Source organism: Lissotriton helveticus, chromosome 11 (assembly GCF_964261635.1).
Source record: "Lissotriton helveticus chromosome 11, aLisHel1.1, whole genome shotgun sequence".
Taxonomy (NCBI): Eukaryota; Metazoa; Chordata; class Amphibia; order Caudata; family Salamandridae; genus Lissotriton; species Lissotriton helveticus.
In genome coordinates this window covers 1,103,113,276-1,103,132,564 of record NC_136072.1, presented here as the reverse complement: position 1 = coordinate 1,103,132,564, position 19,289 = coordinate 1,103,113,276, and the positions used below count along the sequence as shown (strand labels likewise).

The window sequence follows — 19,289 nt, the reverse complement described above, 5'->3', positions numbered from 1 at the left end:
TTAATTATGTTTATTGTGCACTTTATTGTAGAGAAAGTTGAGACGGTTTCCCCTGACGAAGGCACAAATCGCTGAAACGTGCATCGTGTTCCAATCGACCACCACGAAATTAATTGTCAACATAGGAACTTCCTCTCCTAGTTTTACATTTGAGTTTTTGTATAGCACTGTAATGTATTGTCTGTGATGTATATATTTTGTGTATGTGTTATGTACATATGTGGTTGCGAATTATAAATAATGAATTATATGTGTGCAAAAATAATCACTGAAAATATCTAAACAGCAAAAAAATAAGAAATAATTAAACAACAACAAATATATATACAGTGAATGTATGTATGTATGTATGTATGTATGTATTTATTTACTTATTAAGCGCGTCTGCCACCCAAAGGGTATCCTGGCGCTGAGACTGCATCCGTGCTACAAACAGGTCTACCATTACATTTTCCTTGGGAACAGGAACGTTTTCAGGTCCTTTTTAAAAGAGGGGAGATCCTGTCTGCTCCTCAGTGTCAACGGGAGTGAGTTCCAAAGTGTGGCGGCCGTAAAGCCAAACGCCCGGCCGCCCATCCTCACTCTATTTATCCTTGGAACCGTCACTAAGAACGCAGAGGAGGATCTTAAGGATCTAGTGGCGCAGTACCAGGAGAAAAGGTTTTGGATCGGCGTCGGCCCCAATCCATGCAGGGCCTTAAAAACAAGACAAGCTGCCTTGAACGATATTCTCTGCTGGACAGGTAGCCAGTGAAGGTCAGCCAATGCTCCAGTGGAGGAGACAGATCGAGGACGCCTAGCCAGCTTAGCTGCCATATTTTGTATCCTCAGCAGTTTTAGGATTAGAGTTTTTGGGGCCCCCAGAAGTAGTGCATAACTACAAGAATAAAATATGATTTTGTATCATAAGGAACTGAATTGAGTCATAGGGACATATTTATCTAATATGGACTGTCATTACACAGAATTAGGCCTGTTGTTTTTGTAGTGATGAATTAATATAGATCTTGTATTTAGCGTGTTTCTTTACCCCAATTACCCTGTTCTATTGCCATTGGGAAAGCACGTCTCTTCAATATGCAGACTCCTCTGGACCCCGTTCTGAACCCAGAGTGAGCCACCAATTGATAGCCCCCTCTAGTTAGGGCCGTGCACATTTCCTATGAGGTGCGTCGCTTGAAGCAATAGCACTTCCAGTGCGTGGCGCCTAAGAAACTGTAAAACAATTCCTCTTTTAACTTTGTCTCGCAGGTCATTCACATTCCAGGATAACAATTTAATTTGCTTCTCACTCGCAGGGCCATAGCTCCTACTAAACTTCACCATTGGGGGGCGGGCATCCAGCTGTGTCTCTGGAGCACCCACCCGCAGACAATAGATCCCTGTGTGAACCGCCATGTTTTCAACATCAAGTTCCTGGTCACTGCGTGTCCCATGCTTAGGCTCCCTAATTACAATTCTGTGACTAACGAAAACTAGACCCACAAGAGAAAAACTCCCAACACTCCCAGCCCTGTTACAAATCCTGCTCTTCCGCACTCTGGGCTAGGAACTGCTCATGACCCCAATAGTGCAGAGTGCCTGTCGCCCTAACTAATAAACTAACTAGTAATTGAAGGGGGAGGCAATAGATTTCCCCCCAATGGACCCTCCACTGCTATTGTACACTCCCCAATAATTATATATGGACATGCATCATGTACAAATACAGGCAAATAATGCAGAAAAGGTTCTCTTGGCCTGCTCAGCTCAGCGTCTCGATCCATCTCGTGTCATTAGAGGTGAGGGCGAAGTAGATGTCTCCGTACCAACAGTGTACGGGGTGGCAAAACAGTCACATACCAGTTCCAAGGTTCATCTGCCGTTGTAAGTCTTCGTTAGTCTCCAGCCCTCCAACCATTTCTGTGCTCGTTCCGGTGTGTCAAAAAAACAGGTCTTGCCATCTGTTTCTACGCGCAGCTTGGCCGGGAATAACATGGCATAACCAATACCTTTATCACTCAGCAGTTTCTTGACATCGAGGAAGGTGCGACCCTGGCGCTGAACCGCTAAGGTGAAATCCGGGAAAAAAGACAGTTCACTGTTGTCAATCTTTAGAGGGGGTTAGCACGTGCCATCTGGAGAACACTGTAAATGTAAATGTAAATGTATAGGCATTTATATAGCGCACTACTTACCCGTAGGGTCCCAAGGCGCTTCGACCGCTGCGAAACCCTTCCTGGCTTCCCTGAGAGATGGTCCCTTAATGGGTATCTCCAGGGTGAGACCAGGCATCCCCGGCGGTCTGGTGGGGCCGTTAGTGAAGATGAGGCAAGCTAATGCCCAGAGTTGCCGAGTGTGAACGCTGATCAGAGTGGGCACCGAGGCGAGAGAATTATCGAGTCCGCTGACCCTGGTCCAGAAACCTGCCGCGCCGGGAATCGAACCCTGGTCCCGGGCCGTCCTCTGCTCTCGGGTCTGCCGCCTCTAACCAGTGAGCCACACTACTTCACTGTCATGGTCTGTGAAGTTAAGGGGCTGTGCCAGGATAGGCCTTGGAGGGGGACGGGGCTTATGTCTTCCCCCTGGCACCCTGTGTGCCCTTTTCACCGTAAAGAATGTGGACATCGACTTGGGACGTAGGTGATTCATGATTAGGTCCTCCACAAACAGGTCCGGGGCGGCACCTACACTCGTTCAGGGACCTAAAAAATTCTGACGGTATAACGTCTTGCGCGACCTTCGTAGTCATCCAATTGGGCATCCATTCTTTTCTGCGCCATTTTGAGATCTTTGATTTCCCTGCCCATCCCTTGGGTGTCGCTACTCAGGTCCTTAGTCACCCCTTCCATGTTCTTCACTTTTTCACTTGTGTTTTTCAAATCAGTCTGTAGCAATGCCACGTCGATTTAAATGGCATCCATTCGGTGCTCCAACGAAGTACGCATCCCCGCTGTGGCCGCCATTACGTCTGCCAGTGTTGGCTCTCCTTCGGACGGCGTTGACGATTTCTCCATCTCTCCTTTAGTGGCCCTCTTCTGTTCACCTCCTTTGTGAGTTGTGTATTTATCCAACTTCGTTTGAAGTGAAGACCTTTGCCTCTTCTGTCCTGACATGGCGCAACGGCGCAAGCAGAGTACCGCCCACCAGCACTGTGCACCCGCGGTTCACTTGCACCCACAGCACACCAAGTCAAATACTCAGGGGGCTGCCAGGGCGTCCTCTCACCAGGGTCGTCACTCACCAGGGTGCTCCAGAAAAGGTCACCTGGTGCGCTATTACTAATGTTCCAGTTGAGGCACCACTGACAGAACACACCTGGTCCACAGTCTTCTAATAAAGTTTTGCTCATGTGCAACCGTGTAGCACTCTGCCAACCCCACTGCAGCATCCGTTTCTTACTTGTTGGGAGGCAGGGTATCAGCAATGGTGAGGACAGTTGGCTTTCTTGCTCATAAGGCCAGACCGGCCTCTAATGAGGCATCGGGAGTGGAGAGGGTCTGACGAGCACCACACACAGCTGTGTAAGAATGGAGTCAGGGTTCACTGCTCTCAAAGCAAACCACGACGGATTGTTGCCTCGTGGCTACCAGCAGTCAGCCTCGTTAGTTGTTATCGGGTCGATCGCCCGTTCAGCTCTCAGTCTTCCCTTCCGAAGGGCGCCCTCCGCAGCAAACAGCACACCAATCTGCAGCCCTGCCCGTAATCCTTCGACAGGGCTGCTGGGCGGCAGATAGGTCAGGGAACGCGGAGCAGCACCACGGACCGCTGATATGCCTCTGGACCTCACCGCTACGCACCTGTAAGGCTTCGGCTGGTGGGAGGGGGGGTAGGAGTGCGAGCAGCAAGGTGTTACGGAGGTCCCCTGTGCTTATTGGAAGCTGGGTGCGAGATGTTGAATACAGACTTCCGGGGCGCCGCCACTACCCAGCATTCGCGGCCGCCCCTCACGGAGATCCTGGCCAGCCACTCTGTCCCTCGAGCCTGGGGATTCGGGGCCCGATCGTCACTCTGTACCACCTCTGCCCAGGAGTTTTGGAGCAGGCACTTTCCGGCGTTCAGCACCACAGCAGAGGTGTCACACACCCCTCCAACAGTTTTGGGGGGAGAAAATGGACATGTGACTGATATACAGGTGGTTTTAGGCCATCGGCGTCTGGAGCTCTACCGCCTCGCAGTCATCGTGCTCGGCGATCAAGCCACGCCTCCCAAGCTTCAATTATTAAAGAGTAATTGTGTAAGGGTTTTGCCCATTGACTGGTGCAAAGTGTGCAGTGTCCAAAGCGGCATCTCTGCACCGCTGCTCCTACTATGAATTCTTGCCTTGGAAACAATGGCATCTTAGGCTGGCTCCATCTTGGGTTTCCCTGACGTACCAGAGAGCAGGGAACTGTGGGGCGATCTCTCTGCATAGCAATACACTGCACACAGGAGAGAAATGCTTATGCTAACTCAGTCAGTTTATTCTTAGATTTTGTGTTTTAGTGATACCAGTTGCGGGATATTTTGTAGTAATGCAGCATTTTTTGTAACTTAATTATATTTCATTTACTTTCCAATCCACGAAGGGCGAACAAAGTTCTGGATTTGTTCACATCCTGTTTGGCACTATAAAAGGAGGGTCCATTTTGTGTCCAGATGCGTCACAATCGCTTCTGCATCACTGCTCGCTCACTGGACCCTGCAGACTCGCCGTCTTCATCAGTTCCTGCTGCTCTCCTCCTCTTTACCTTCCTGTTTGGCATGGCAAGCTAGAAGGTTTTTTCTGGTCTTCAGTTTTCCTTCCCTTGATGCTGGATTTATTTTCTGGAGCACGGCCAGACTTCCAGTTATAAATCTGGCATCTGGTACTGCCTCTTGAGATAAAAGTCCATATTTACAAACTAAGAAGACCCTCCAAGTGTCACCTAGAAGACCAGCTCTTGACAGGATGCAATGCCCATGGACTCAAGACATGGATCAAGTCTAAGAATTACTGACTGCAGCAAACAACCTGACTCTTTAGCTCCAGAATCTGACCACTGAATATACCTCATAATGGCAGCCCCTTGCTGTTTTACATGGTTCTTTGGATCAACATCTGCTTGGCTTGGCTGAATTGAAGTTAGAGGGTAACCCTTGAAAACTAAAGGACTTTTTAGACATGAAGAATTCCTAAGGTGCTACAAGCTCTGCCTCTCAAGACAATTGGAAATATCTCTTACCTGTAGCAGAGTTTGCCTTTAATAACTCACTCCACACCTCCACTGGATTTTCTCATTCCTTTGCCTTAGCTGGATTTCATTGTCAAACCTTTTGAGACTCCTTGGAAAATGACGATACGGTGCCTGCAGTCCAGAGATTTTGCATGCATCGTGAGAAACCTTAAAATGCAACTGCTTGTAAAAACTTAAAGTTGAAGCATTCTCTTGGAGTAGCTTTTTCTTGTCCTGCCTACCGTGGAGCCGTTCGTACCCAATAATTGCGAATGAGGAAGAGCAAGAACCACCCTTTGGGTTATTTTTTGTAGTACTGTGTAGCGTGCTGAGAAAGGGTGTTATATGCAGGCTCTACTGTAGGTAGGGTTTGAATCAAAGGAGGTTTGTATTGAGGATTTTCTCTGAGTTGAGCTGTGTCTAAAAAGGCAGTGAACAATGAGGTCTTTAGTAGAGAAGTGCACCCTGTGTCATGCATTTTTTCATTCTTCAGGGTTACAATGCACTGACTCTGCGCGGCAGTGTTCATCTAACTTACCTCTTTTTCCAAGGGTGCCACATAGGTCCAAGTGTTTGTCCTGGGATCATACCGCTCCACTACTTTCAACTCTTCACGGTAGTCCCGCCCACCAACTGCGTACAAATACTCTCCCATAGCACACACACTGAGGTCAGCATGCTCCTGCTGCATTGACTGGATCTGGAACCACTTGTTGTGACGGGGGTCATATCTAAAACAAGGAAACCATTGTACCATAATTACAAAACCTGACCGAAGCCACCATAGGTAAAAGTAGTCTGTTAAAATCCAAGGCACAACATAGTATACATTGTGAAAAAAGAGTTTGCTAACATTCAGGATCTGCAATTTTATCTCCCTTTGCGCAAATACTTGTGATGCCCCTCCAAGGACATTAATTGGGAAAAGAGAGGAGGAAGAAGCTACAGCACAGGCTTAATGAAGAGAAAAGAGGCCCATCATCCTGGTAAATAGGAAGGAAATATCTGTCACACAGACAAAATGGGAGCAGGAAAATAGAATATCAAACTTATAACCTGAAAGTCAGTGAACATAAGCATGGCGGAGGCAGTGACAAAGTGGGGAGTGCACAAGAAATTAGCAGAAAACAAGGAAGGTTAGACAGGGAGAGAAAGAAAAGCAGCAATACAAGGGTGACGCATAAAGTAAGAAGCATTGGCAAAGTCACTAGGTCACGCCTATTAGCGCTACCGGCTTTAGCAATGTTGTGTAGCTATGCTGTAAAGCAGTACAGATGCTTTGCAGTGTGGCTAAAACTAATTTCAGACTGCAATATGACGCAGCCATGGCTAATGTGCTTTTTCATGTTTTTGCCACGCTGCTATATAGAATGAGTATGTATCATTGTCAAAGTCGGCATTACCCATGTTGCACAGCATGAATAAAAGGCAATGGCAGAGCCAACCGTTTCAAAGGCAAAATCTATTGGTTTTGCCAATGCTTGTTAGGTCTTGGCACAGCACCAATGTGCCTCTAAGCAAACCAGCTAACCTCCTCACGCATGAAAAAGATAGATAGATATTTGGCAAAAACTCCTATCGCATAAAGAAAGCAATTGTGCCTATGTCCATTTCCTATTGAAAATGCAATTGGAAGTACATAGGTTGTGTCACCATAAAAGCAGATAACATCTGTTGTCACAATAAATACCAATTTCAAAGGAGAAAAGGGTTACTTTGAAGTGGTGTGGAATAGTAAAACATAGTTACAAATGGCAAGACGTTCTACATGACGACAGGGAAGAAGAAAAAAATAAAGGTAGTACCTCCAGCTCGATCATCGGAAGGACAGCAATCAAGCTGAAACAATCAGTACTTGGTCTATGCTTCCGCCGAAATTAGAGTAAGTGAATGCAGCATTTGCAGACCAATCCGAAGGCAGCAAATAAGAGCGACAATTAAGTCAATGCCTGTGTAACACAGCAGGGTCACCTCGAAGTAATGAATATAAAGGAATTGTAACTAGTAAAATGTTAAACACTACCTCTTCATCTCCACAGAACGTTGAAACAGAGGTAGACACGCAATCCACACACTGGCCCTTTAATTCAGAATGGACTTCGGAGTGGGAGGAGTCTCTACAGGACACGGAAACCTCATATGCCGGAATGGACGAATCAAGGGTGTGCTTGTTCACCCAGAGCGAGGAAGGAGACGAGGAGGAAGACGGAAGCAGAGCGGAGCTAAGGAAGGACGTGTATCCCGAGGACGAGCGGAGAGACGAGAGAGAAGCAAGAAGAGGAGCGGTGCGACGGAAGACCGGGCCCGAGGGAAGACAGCCAGAGGACCGAACGGAGGACGGCAAGGAAGGAACGCCAGGAGGCCAACGACAACACGAGTCGCCCAGCCATACACCCGGGGGAGGTGTATGGCTTAACCAGGTGCGTGACAAGCTACGGGGTTGGGTCACTCGTAAAACCATAGCGTCGGACTAAACCCGGGTCCCCATTCTCCCTGGTGGTCCTCCCCCCTACCCTGAGCACAAGAACCCTCACCTCGGCATTTAGAAATAGAGTATCTCACGTGTGTTTGGTCCCTCACTCCCCTCCCTGTGAGCCACAACACAGAACAGACACTGATGCACCGTTCTCTTGCCTTTTGTTTTCCCGGTTACGGCCAGTGAAGAACACCACGGAAGTAGACGGAGACCTTCCTCGGCGGGGCCCCGACCGAGGACGAAGAGTCGACTCCTCAGCTTCCGGCATCAGGAAAGCAGCAAGGAGCCGTTCTCCAAGACCGGCCCGAACCAATAGACAGAAAAGCTCAGATACACTATATTCCAAAATAAAGCCCAGAACTACTAAAATTAGCGTATTGCCCATTATTCCCGTAACCGCTACAGTGGTGGAGAATGCGGACCTAGGCGCCATCTGCGGAGTCAAGATGGAGACAGTTGTAGATCAGTTAGTAAAGGGGCAAGGACGACTTGAGTGGGTGTTAGAGCAACATCTGGTATCCGCACAAGCCGACAGAGAAATATTAAAGAAGGCCATTGAAGAGAAACAGCCCTGGGTGGACCCTGTATCGAGGAGTGGAACACCGGAAAGAACCGTGACCCATGGGGCGCCGACTGTGTCTCTACAAAAGTATAGACAGGGAGAGGATCCCGACGCATTTTTGTTAAATTTTGAGAGGGCGGCAAGGGCCTGTGGCTGGCCCGTCGCAAAATGGCCATTCTTTTTGGCACCTCTCTTAGGCGGAGAAGCCCAGGCTGCTTACCAAGTAGCGAATCCAAGAGGAGACAACACCTATGTTGAAATCAAGAAAATAATCCTAGATCATTTGGGGTTAGATCCCGAGGCATATCGCCTAAAGTTCAGAAAAGAGAGAGGATCTGTAGGGGAAAATCCCAAGACTTTATTTGTGAGATTAAAAATGGCGGCAGACAAATGGCTGACACCTACCACCAGCACGAAGGAAGAAATACTCGACCGAATATACCTGGAACAATTTCTTGAGGCACTTCCCTATGCGACGCAAAAGTGGCTTCGACAACATAACAACTTAACAACCACTGAGGCAGTGGAGATGGCCTCATCATTTACCCGGGCTCAACCTAGGAATTTTCCGTGTGAGTTAGAAAGGAAGGGAGCTGTACGAATTGAGAAACCGGTGGCGCGAGGGAGAGATACCATCCGCCCCCGTACATGGAGGAGTGAAAACACGACAAATAATGGGCCGCAATGTTTCGATTGTGGCCAATGGGGACACATTGCCCGGATGTGTCCCAAGAGAAAGAATGAGGAGGAACCAATGGAGGTCGGGTACCTCCCCAGAGCTGTACTATTTTCCGCAGAGATGGGAGGCTCTTTTAGAGTAAGTGTGAAAGTCAATGGTCATGTATTGTCAGCTTTATTAGATTCAGGCTGCCGTCAGTCGGTCATCCAAACTCCCTATGTCAGAACAGGACAATACATTTCACAAGGGTTAGTGAACATCAAATGTGTTCATGGGGACATTCGGCCATACCCTATTGCTGACATTGTAATTGAACAGACTGGGGAACAACCGCAAACTGTGAGAGTAGGAGTAATGTCCAACCTACCCGAAGACCTCATAATTGGGACCGATAATCCTAGCTTCCTGAACATGTTCAAGGATAAACTCGACACAGTATGTCATACAGGGAAGGAGGGTATCACCCTAATTGATCCTCCCCCTAGACGCAGCCTCCAAGTTAGGTGCTTAACTAGTAACGCGACACCCCCCACTAAAGGTTCAGCGAAAGCAGCCGGTTATGATCTATGCAGTGCATATGAATATGTGGTCCCTGCAAAAGGGAAGTCTCTTATTAAAACTGACCTGCAAATTGCAGTCCCCCCCGGATGCTATGGTAGAATTGCTCCGCGATCAGGGCTAGCGGCAAAGCATTTTATTGACGTAGGGGCTGGGGTCATTGACGAGGATTATAGAGGGAACGTTGGAATCCTCCTGTTTAATTTTGGTACCGAACCCTTCCAAATACAAAAAGGTGATAGAGTGGCACAACTGATTTGTGAGTGTATAGCTGAGACTAGGCTGGAAATACTCCACCAGCTGGAAGATACAGAAAGGGGCTCTGGGGGTTTTGGCTCTTCGGGCATTCGTCCACAGCCAGTGGCCTCGCTCTTAACACAGGACCCTTGGGTTATGGATAGAGGATTTAAATTTGCGCAGATCAGTGATCCCACCCTGTTCAACGCGTGGGAACAGGCGCATCAGAGGGCGGTGGACTCAAAAAATTTTCCCGGGTTTATTATCGATAATGACCTATTGTACAGAATAGGTGGCGAGGGACAGCCTGCCCAACTATTAGTACCTGCCTCTTTCAGGGAGCAGGTTCTTTTCTTTGCTCACAGCCATCTCGTCGCCGGTCACTCCGGCGCCGAGAAAACTACGCAGAATATCCTCAGGCAATTTTTTTGGCCCGGTATTTACAGGGATACCGAATCCTACTGCAGGTCCTGTGAGATTTGCCAAAAGATGAATATGGTTAGACCACAGGCAGTCCCTTTACAGCCATTGCCGGTCATTGGCAAACCTTTTGAGAGGGTCGGCATGGACCTCATCGGACCACTGCCTAAAACTAAAAAGGGGTTCCAACACATCTTGGTTGTGGTTGACTATGCCACGCGGTTCCCCGAGGCTTTTCCATTGTCTGTGGCCAATTCCAGACAGGTCGGTGACAAGATGATTGAGTTGTTTAGTAGGGTCGGTTTTCCGAAGGAGATTTTGACTGACCAAGGCACGCCATTTGTGTCTAAATTGATGAAGGAAATTTGTGAGACGTTGAACGTCCACCAGATCCGTACCTCGGTTTACCACCCACAGACGGACGGATTGGTGGAGCGCTACAATCGGACCCTGAAATCCACACTGCGTAAAATGATGGAGGTTAGTGGGGAAGATTGGGATAGGATGTTACCGTTAGCACTATACGCCATCAGGACTCAGAGACAGAGTAGTCTGGGGGTGTCGGCCTTCGAATTACTTTATGGTCGGCAACCTCGCTCACTGCTAGAAATGACCAGGGATGCCTGGATTAATGAACAGGGGGAGGAAGCAAAGGCTACTCTTGAGTACGCCAGAGACCTGAAAGCCAAATTGGGTAAACTAAGGGAATTGGCGTTGGACCATCTAGAGCTTAATCAGCAGAGACAGCGGACTAATTACGATAAAGGGAAGAAATGGAGACACCTTGTTGTTGGGGACTGGGCTTTAGTTCTCCTGCCATCTTCGTCCCATAAATTCAAGGCTGAGTGGATGGGTCCCTTTAAAGTGGTAGGGGTCATTGGGAGTACTAGTTATAAATTACAGGTGACACCACGGAAACAGCAATCCTATCATATAAATTTGCTAAAGAAGTGGTTGGGTCCTCCTCCTACGACCGTCCATATGGCTACTACTCCTGGATTGGAAGGCTCTACTATTGACATGCTTGTTCATAATGACGAACTTAAGGCCCAACAACAAGTAGAGCTGAGGGGGACTTTAGAACTTTACGGGGATGTTTTTTCCAACAGACCTGGAAAGACCTCCCTGGCGGAACATTGTATCCACACTCCACCCAACAAAAAGGTTAGGATTAAACCTTACAGAATCCCCGAAGCCAGACGAAATGCGATTAAAGCTGAAGTTGACGAAATGCTGAGATTGGGGGTAATTCGCCCATCAAAAAGTGATTGGTCGAGTCCCATTGTGATGGTCCCTAAACCTGATGGCAGTAGAAGGTTCTGCATGGACTTTAGGGCTCTTAATGAAATTTCACTCTTCGACGCTTATCCCATCCCAAGAGTGGACGAGTTAATTGAGCGACTAGGACAGGCCAAATACATCTCTACCCTAGACTTAACGAAAGGGTATTGGCAGGTGCCTCTGCGACCCGAAGACATCCCAAAAACGGCTTTTTCAACAGCAGAGGGTCATTTTGAATTCACGGTCCTTCCATTTGGACTTCATGGGGCGCCGGCTACATTTCAGCGCCTAATGAATAATGTCCTCGCAGGGTTGTCAGATTTTACATCGGCTTACCTGGATGACATTGTGATCTACAGTCCAGATTGGCAGTCTCACCTCCAACACCTATCTGTGGTTCTGCAAGCACTTAGAAAAGCTGGCCTCACTGTCAATGCTAAGAAATGCAAACTAGCTTTTAACAAAGTTAAATACCTTGGTTATGTCTTGGGGCATGGCCTGATCGAACCACAAATTGAAAAGGTCAGGGCCATTGCGGACACTCCATTCCCATCCACAAGACGGGAGTTGCGTTCATTTCTGGGACTAGTGGGTTACTATAGACGCTTTATCCCACGGTTTGCGGACATTGCGGCCCCTCTCACTGACGCCCTGAAAAACGCTGGGCGAGCGTCTTCACCGGTATGTCCCACAGTACCGATGCAGGAGGCATTTAGAGTTCTGAAGTCCGTAATCACTTCTACGCCAGTTTTGGTTTCCCCTGATTTCACCCGACCATTCTCATTACACACTGATGCTTCGGACTACGGGATTGGAGCAGTGCTCTCCCAGACTGGTCAGGATGGCCTCGATCACCCAATTTTATATGTCAGCCGGAAGTTGTTCCCTAGGGAATTGAAATATGCTACGGTCGAGAAAGAATGCTTGGCCATTAAATGGGCCATTGAAAAACTGGCGTATTACCTAGAAGGCCGCCGTTTTGAACTGTTCACTGATCACGCTCCCTTGCTCTGGATGGCACGCAATAAAGCAAATAATGCGAGAGTGTTGAGATGGTTCCTCTCACTGCAACCATACTCCTTTTCTATACATCACCGCAAGGGCTGTGAGAATGTCGGGGCGGACTTCCTATCACGTCATCCACTCCCCGATCGTGAGTGTCCGGAGGGGGAGGTGTGTAACACAGCAGGGTCACCTCGAAGTAATGAATATAAAGGAATTGTAACTAGTAAAATGTTAAACACTACCTCTTCATCTCCACAGAACGTTGAAACAGAGGTAGACACGCAATCCACACACTGGCCCTTTAATTCAGAATGGACTTCGGAGTGGGAGGAGTCTCTACAGGACACGGAAACCTCATATGCCGGAATGGACGAATCAAGGGTGTGCTTGTTCACCCAGAGCGAGGAAGGAGACGAGGAGGAAGACGGAAGCAGAGCGGAGCTAAGGAAGGACGTGTATCCCGAGGACGAGCGGAGAGACGAGAGAGAAGCAAGAAGAGGAGCGGTGCGACGGAAGACCGGGCCCGAGGGAAGACAGCCAGAGGACCGAACGGAGGACGGCAAGGAAGGAACGCCAGGAGGCCAACGACAACACGAGTCGCCCAGCCATACACCCGGGGGAGGTGTATGGCTTAACCAGGTGCGTGACAAGCTACGGGGTTGGGTCACTCGTAAAACCATAGCGTCGGACTAAACCCGGGTCCCCATTCTCCCTGGTGGTCCTCCCCCCTACCCTGAGCACAAGAACCCTCACCTCGGCATTTAGAAATAGAGTATCTCACGTGTGTTTGGTCCCTCACTCCCCTCCCTGTGAGCCACAACACAGAACAGACACTGATGCACCGTTCTCTTGCCTTTTGTTTTCCCGGTTACGGCCAGTGAAGAACACCACGGAAGTAGACGGAGACCTTCCTCGGCGGGGCCCCGACCGAGGACGAAGAGTCGACTCCTCAGCTTCCGGCATCAGGAAAGCAGCAAGGAGCCGTTCTCCAAGACCGGCCCGAACCAATAGACAGAAAAGCTCAGATACACTATATTCCAAAATAAAGCCCAGAACTACTAAAATTAGCGTATTGCCCATTATTCCCGTAACCGCTACAGCCTGTTAAGCAATGGGCAGGGTACAAGCCCCATGTTGTATACAATATCTCTTGTGAGTGAGAGTGCCTGCGCTATCACAGACAAGACCTAAAAAGGGACTGTGGCTGTTCCTTCTTCTGCACTGTTTTTTCTAGACGAACCGTGATCAGCAGAAAGGCGATATTTATGGCAATATGTTTATTTTTTCCAAGCTTTAAAAAATAATTGATAGATAGACACTCTGAGTTTTTCTGCATGTTCTGAGCGACAGAGTTAAAAAAAAAATCTAATTTGTACTCTACAGATTGTAATATCTTTCTGCAACAAATATCTAACCCTTTTTTGGTGTGTTTGCGCTAGACATTCAAAATTGTCTTCCCCGTGTTTCCTAACATCTTATCTTGTTCATATTCAAGAGAAGCACAAGAAGGATATAAGTGACTTGTGTGAAGGGTTACGGCGTGACCAAATACTATAAGGAGTAGAGTATCCCCTGCTGTACATGATAAAGATATTGCAAACCAACTCAGAGTTCTAGGGCTTTAAAAATTAACTTGACCTTTGGCATTGTTCCTCTATATGGTCACGGACCTCCTTGTTGTCTTGTAATATCCTTATAATGTACTGCAGGGGGAACTTTATTCCATATATTACCAGTAGGGCTGTAGGAACCCTTTATCTTCCAGACCCAAGCACAGTATCATGCTGCCTAAGCAGGGTGCTCAAACAGTTTTATGGCAGAAATATATTTTAAGCCTTTTCTCTTGACTAGTCTCAGTCTCTGGCTACGGGCTGCTTTTTCCCACCTCTGGTGTTTTTTTCTTATATGTAATGTTTTGTTTTCGCTAAAACCACGTTGATTTAGGCAAGCTCAGGAGGAGTGTGGCTCACTGATTAGAGCGGCAGACCCTGATGCAGAGGTCTGCCCCGGGACCAGGGTTCAATTCCCGACGCGGCAGGGTACTGAGCCCAAAATGTCCACGTACTCGATAATTCTCGCCTCGGTGCCTATGCTAATCATGGGGTCCTACGCTGCAACTCTGGGCAATAGTTGCTTCATCTCCACTACGGCGGCCCACCCGCGGCGGGATGCCTGGCTTTCACCCTGGGGATACCCAGTAGGGATTATCTCACAGGGAAAAAGCCAGGACGGGTTCCCAAAGCAAGCGCCTTGATGCCTTCGGGTGATACGTGCGCTATATAAATCGCAATACATACATACATACATACTATAATATCCCTGGTGCAGAGGTTTCGGCCTGAATACTAACACGGCCACCTTGGCCTTTCATCCTTCGAAGACCAGTAAAATGAGCCGTCTAACAACTTCTGTTAGTGATTTAAGCCGGCTTTTTTCTTTCTCTGTTTCCTAATTCCATATAACAACCTAAACAAATCCTTAAAATTACAGTAAAATATACATCAGTAAATTATAAAGCGACATTTCGAGATAGAAAGATATGTTACTCCTCCTACTCTGAATACATTTCACTGAATATTTACATAAAGCAGAAACTGCAGAAACATACCTTTAAAATCGCTGACATTGGGCTTTTAGGCCATTGTGAGTGCTAGGCGTGCTGCCAAGAGAGTATTTAAACGGGTTTGTGACCTTCCGGCCACTTCTCAGCGCCGAGGTCAAAGGTCGCTTTCAGACCTAGGTCCTTAGCACTTGTTCTTCAGGTCACACTCCACTGAGAGGCCTGTGGCTGTGAGTGAGGCGGTGATTTAAATGGCTTGCTTTTGGCAGATGTTAAAGCAGAAGTGATTTTATACTAAACACTCCTAATTTCTGTTCAAAATAATAGTATCGGACCATAAATAGAGTTCTCCTCCCACAAAAATATTAGAGAAATTGAAAGAAAATGGAAAAATGACAGAGTAAGAAAGTGGTAAAATGATATGCTGGATATTCTTAAAAATAATGCATTAGCTTTTTTTTTTAAGTCACTGGGATTAAATCTGTACTTGTGTGTTTTAGATCTGCCATCTATAATGCAAGCAGAAGGTGACATGAAAGGTGTGACAAAACTGCCTATTAAGTAAATAACAATATGGGTGCGCAAAATTAACGTAATATTCCTTTGTGTAATTACGTGAAATTGTGGCTAAATTACACACAAAAAGCATTACGTTTTTAGCAATTTGTTTAGCCCAAAATGCGCCCTCGTGTCCATTTTGAGCTTGAGGACTCATTTTGCGTTAAGAATTAGTGCTTCATAGCACAGTAGTCTCTGGCATTCGATTTGTTCACCTTGTTCTTCTGCTCCCACCGGAAGATTTTTTCCTCCTGCGGATTTGAAAATTATGCACCATTGTGTAATTTTGGGCATTTAATATAAAAAAATAAGTGCAAGAAAAGAGAAGAAACTTACACCAGACTACACCGTCGTAACAAAAAAATGCGTCCAGTGCCTAATTAGAAGGAAAACTTTTCAAATAAAAAAATTATTCAAATTAGTTATTGTGTATAGAATTTTTCTTACATACTTAGCATTTTATTTTTCGTAATTCAGTGCTTAATTTGTTGACTAAGGAGCTAGAAAAGCCGAGTTATAATCTGAGTTCTATGATGACACTTTGGCAAATCCTTTTTTTCGTTTTAAGATGTGTCTATGACTTTGTCAAATATAGAAAGTGATTAGAAACCGCCTATGAACAATTATATATATTTTCAATAATGTATTTGGTCGGCATCCCAAACAGAAATGGTGCAAATATTGTGCTTTTTTGTTGTTGTTGATGTTTTTATAGTATTTAGTGTCATCTGAAGGTCACATCTTAGCGCTGAGATATACACAGTGAAGGAAAACAAACAGGAAATAGGATTCTCTCAGCTGGAGTCCAGCCGGATGCAGGGACAACCCCAGTCCATCATTCTACAAGCACAGGCTTAACAAATGAAACTTACATGGAAGCTACATCTAAAGCCCTAGAATGGACCAGAGGTCCGTGGCACTTGGAAACAAACCCAAGATGTGGGTGAGAGAATACATAGGGAGAAGGTACAAGACAGCGCAGTTACATAACGTTCCTGAGTACATAACATATTGGGAGGTATAGACTAACATTATATATTAGTAGCAATGGACCAACATCATATATTAGAAGCTATAGCCCAACTGCACGTTTCTATCTCAGCAACATGGTTAGAACTCATTGAAGACGGGTGGGATGCCCACGTGGAGCTGTGATTAATTATACATACTGGACACTTAGCTTAAGATCTAAAGCATGCGGCTCACTCGGTTTAGAGCAGAGCTGAGCAGTAGTCGAGGAGGCAACATCGAGAGTGGCAGTGAGACGGGTGATAACGCTACATAGTTGGAGTAGACTACTGCAGTTGAGATCACGCAGCCGAGTAGGTGGCATACGGCACCAATCGGGCATCGACTCCAGGGGAAGAGCACGGGTGTCGCGAAAGCGGTAGAGCAAAGACTCGATGCGGCTTGCGGTTCTGCCGCTATACCCTGCAGACCAAGGACCACAGGAAGGCCGATGAAAAATATTGAAGACCTGGAAGCGTCGACGGAAGCTTCCATACAATTTGACCAAGATAAGGAACAGTTTCACTTCTGGTTGGAAATTGGCACACACAGTGTTCGTTCAGAGCAGAACAGCAGCTATGACCAAAAGCAATGAGTATACAGAAAAATGGGATAACGAAAAATGTGGAGAAGATGGCGATTGGGCAATTAGAAGAAGACTGAGTTTTTAGGAGGGGCTCAACCGCTACTATCCACAAAGTCAAAACAGGAAAAATGACTCTGGTCAGTGAACAACAAACAGGAGAGCAAAATCATGACCGAGTATTTCCCCAAATTAGGAAAGAAATGGTACTCAAGCACACAAACAAGTCCCGACAGTTCTCTTGGACAATTATATGTCAACAGTGAAGGTCAGCAAACTTTTGTTCTTATAAATAATCTTTTTTTTTATTCTTCTCCAAATCTTTGTATCACATACAATACATCTCCAAAAAGGCAGCTGACGCATGTTGACATATCATTATATAAGAGAACTGTCGGGACTTGTTTGTGAGCTTCAGTTACATTTCTTTCCTAAATTCACTGTACTGGGACCTTGCTCCAGGATGGAACTTTCACCTGAGGTGGCAGGGTGTCGGTACCAAGGGAACACAACGATTGGGAATGTTTTTGCCCTTTCTGGTTTCATTTCCCCTACTCTGGCCACATGTTGGATGAGCGAAACCTTTAGCATAGTTATCATTCCATGTTATATTTCCCCAGATTAGCCAAGGAAAATCAATCCACAGGTTGTATTGACTTCGCATCAAGCTCACTCATTCTTTCAACAATGGAAAGTCCAATTTAACCAACCTATTCAGTCCACAAATCAGTTCCCAAATTGGGAATAAGAGAAGGGGGACACAATCATGACCAAAGATGGGGGAAGTAATTACCAAGCATTGAAAAATCCTAAACATTTTTCTAGACCTGAAGATCAAGTAACTTGAATAATCTACTCGACCGAAGTGGAATGTACTTGACCTGTAAACCGGTCTTAAACTGTGTGATTCTAGACAACTGTTTTATTTTAGGGGGCCACCTGTTTTCTTCATTATCACATATGAGAGCACCTTCAGATATGCAAGCTCTGCATTTCTGCTGCACAAAACATTTTTTTTTATTTATTAGACTAAGCATTTGTTCCATGTATATTTCAAATCTGGCCCACATACAGGGTACACAAGGCCCATGACTTGCCTCATAATTCATTAATAGCAATGTTATCAGGGCAGGGGCAGGAAAATTTCTCAGTTCATGTTTAAAAAAACTCACTTTTAATAAATATATTCCTAAAGCATGACGTGGTAGTGCACTGTCATTTACAGACAGCAAATTAAATGGCCAAACTTTCCCAATAACATGCAGTTTTATTGATAAAACTATGTAGCATGTTAACAATGTTTGGAAATTGGGTTTCAACAAAAAAATTTATCATTTGCACATCACCAAGTATCCTCTTCGATGCGCGTCAAATTCCGCCGCAGTGCGGGCGAATTTGACACGTGCGCAGATCGGACAGCCCCGGCAGTCCGACGCACACGCCCACAGTGATGTCGGACGGCCAGGGACCGTCTGGGGCATGGAAGAGGTTAAAGTGTTCTGATTTGCATTCATACTGTAAAAATCTTTTTTTCACTACACAAAATTATAAAAATTTGCTTTCGTAACTACTGAAATATATTGTGAAATATTTGTGCAATTCACTTATTGGCTATTTAAATGTGTTAGAAAAAAAGCCTGATATCTTACAGCCTTTCATTTCACACGCTTTGTAGATCACAATTGTCAGACAGTTCACTTTATAAAATCCTCCAACTTCAAATCCTCTAACTTCGCAGTCAGAGAAAAAAAAGGAAATGTAAGAAGACAAACTGACCTTTTTGACCTGGCCCTGAATGCAGAGCAAATCTGACAAAATAAAAACAAGATTTAAAGGCATCTTTTTTGCTCATTCACTTTGTGAGTGAACATAATATCTGTTATGAAGGGCCTGAGATAGATGCTTTCAAGCACATAGTATCCACCGTGCTAAAGGAGGGGTTGACAATTGTGCAAGTGCACACAGAGCATCCAGAGCAAACAGCAATAGAAAACCAATTAGTAGAACTACAGGGTTGTCAACAAGAAAGATTATTATGAAGGGCATTGCTAAAGAAGGTAGATGGCCACGACCAAGCACAATCCAAAAAGGGACAATTAAATGATATGCAATATGAACACCTGCATGTCAGGACCAACGGATCAAACTGCGATTTCACAATAAACCAAGACAAAGCACTTCTATAAAT

The 19,289-nt window shown here is 46.1% G+C and overlaps 1 protein-coding gene across 2 annotated transcripts in view; it reads right to left on the bottom strand.

Moving 5' to 3' along the window:
- Positions 1-19,289, bottom strand: part of KLHL22 (kelch like family member 22) — a 150,461-nt gene that overhangs the window by 42,498 nt on the left and 88,674 nt on the right. For both annotated transcript variants that reach the window (XM_078667784.1, XM_078667785.1), the window contains exon 5: positions 5,713-5,905. In XM_078667784.1, coding sequence (XP_078523910.1) covers positions 5,713-5,905 — 193 coding nt within the window. The remainder of the gene's footprint in view (positions 1-5,712; positions 5,906-19,289) is intronic.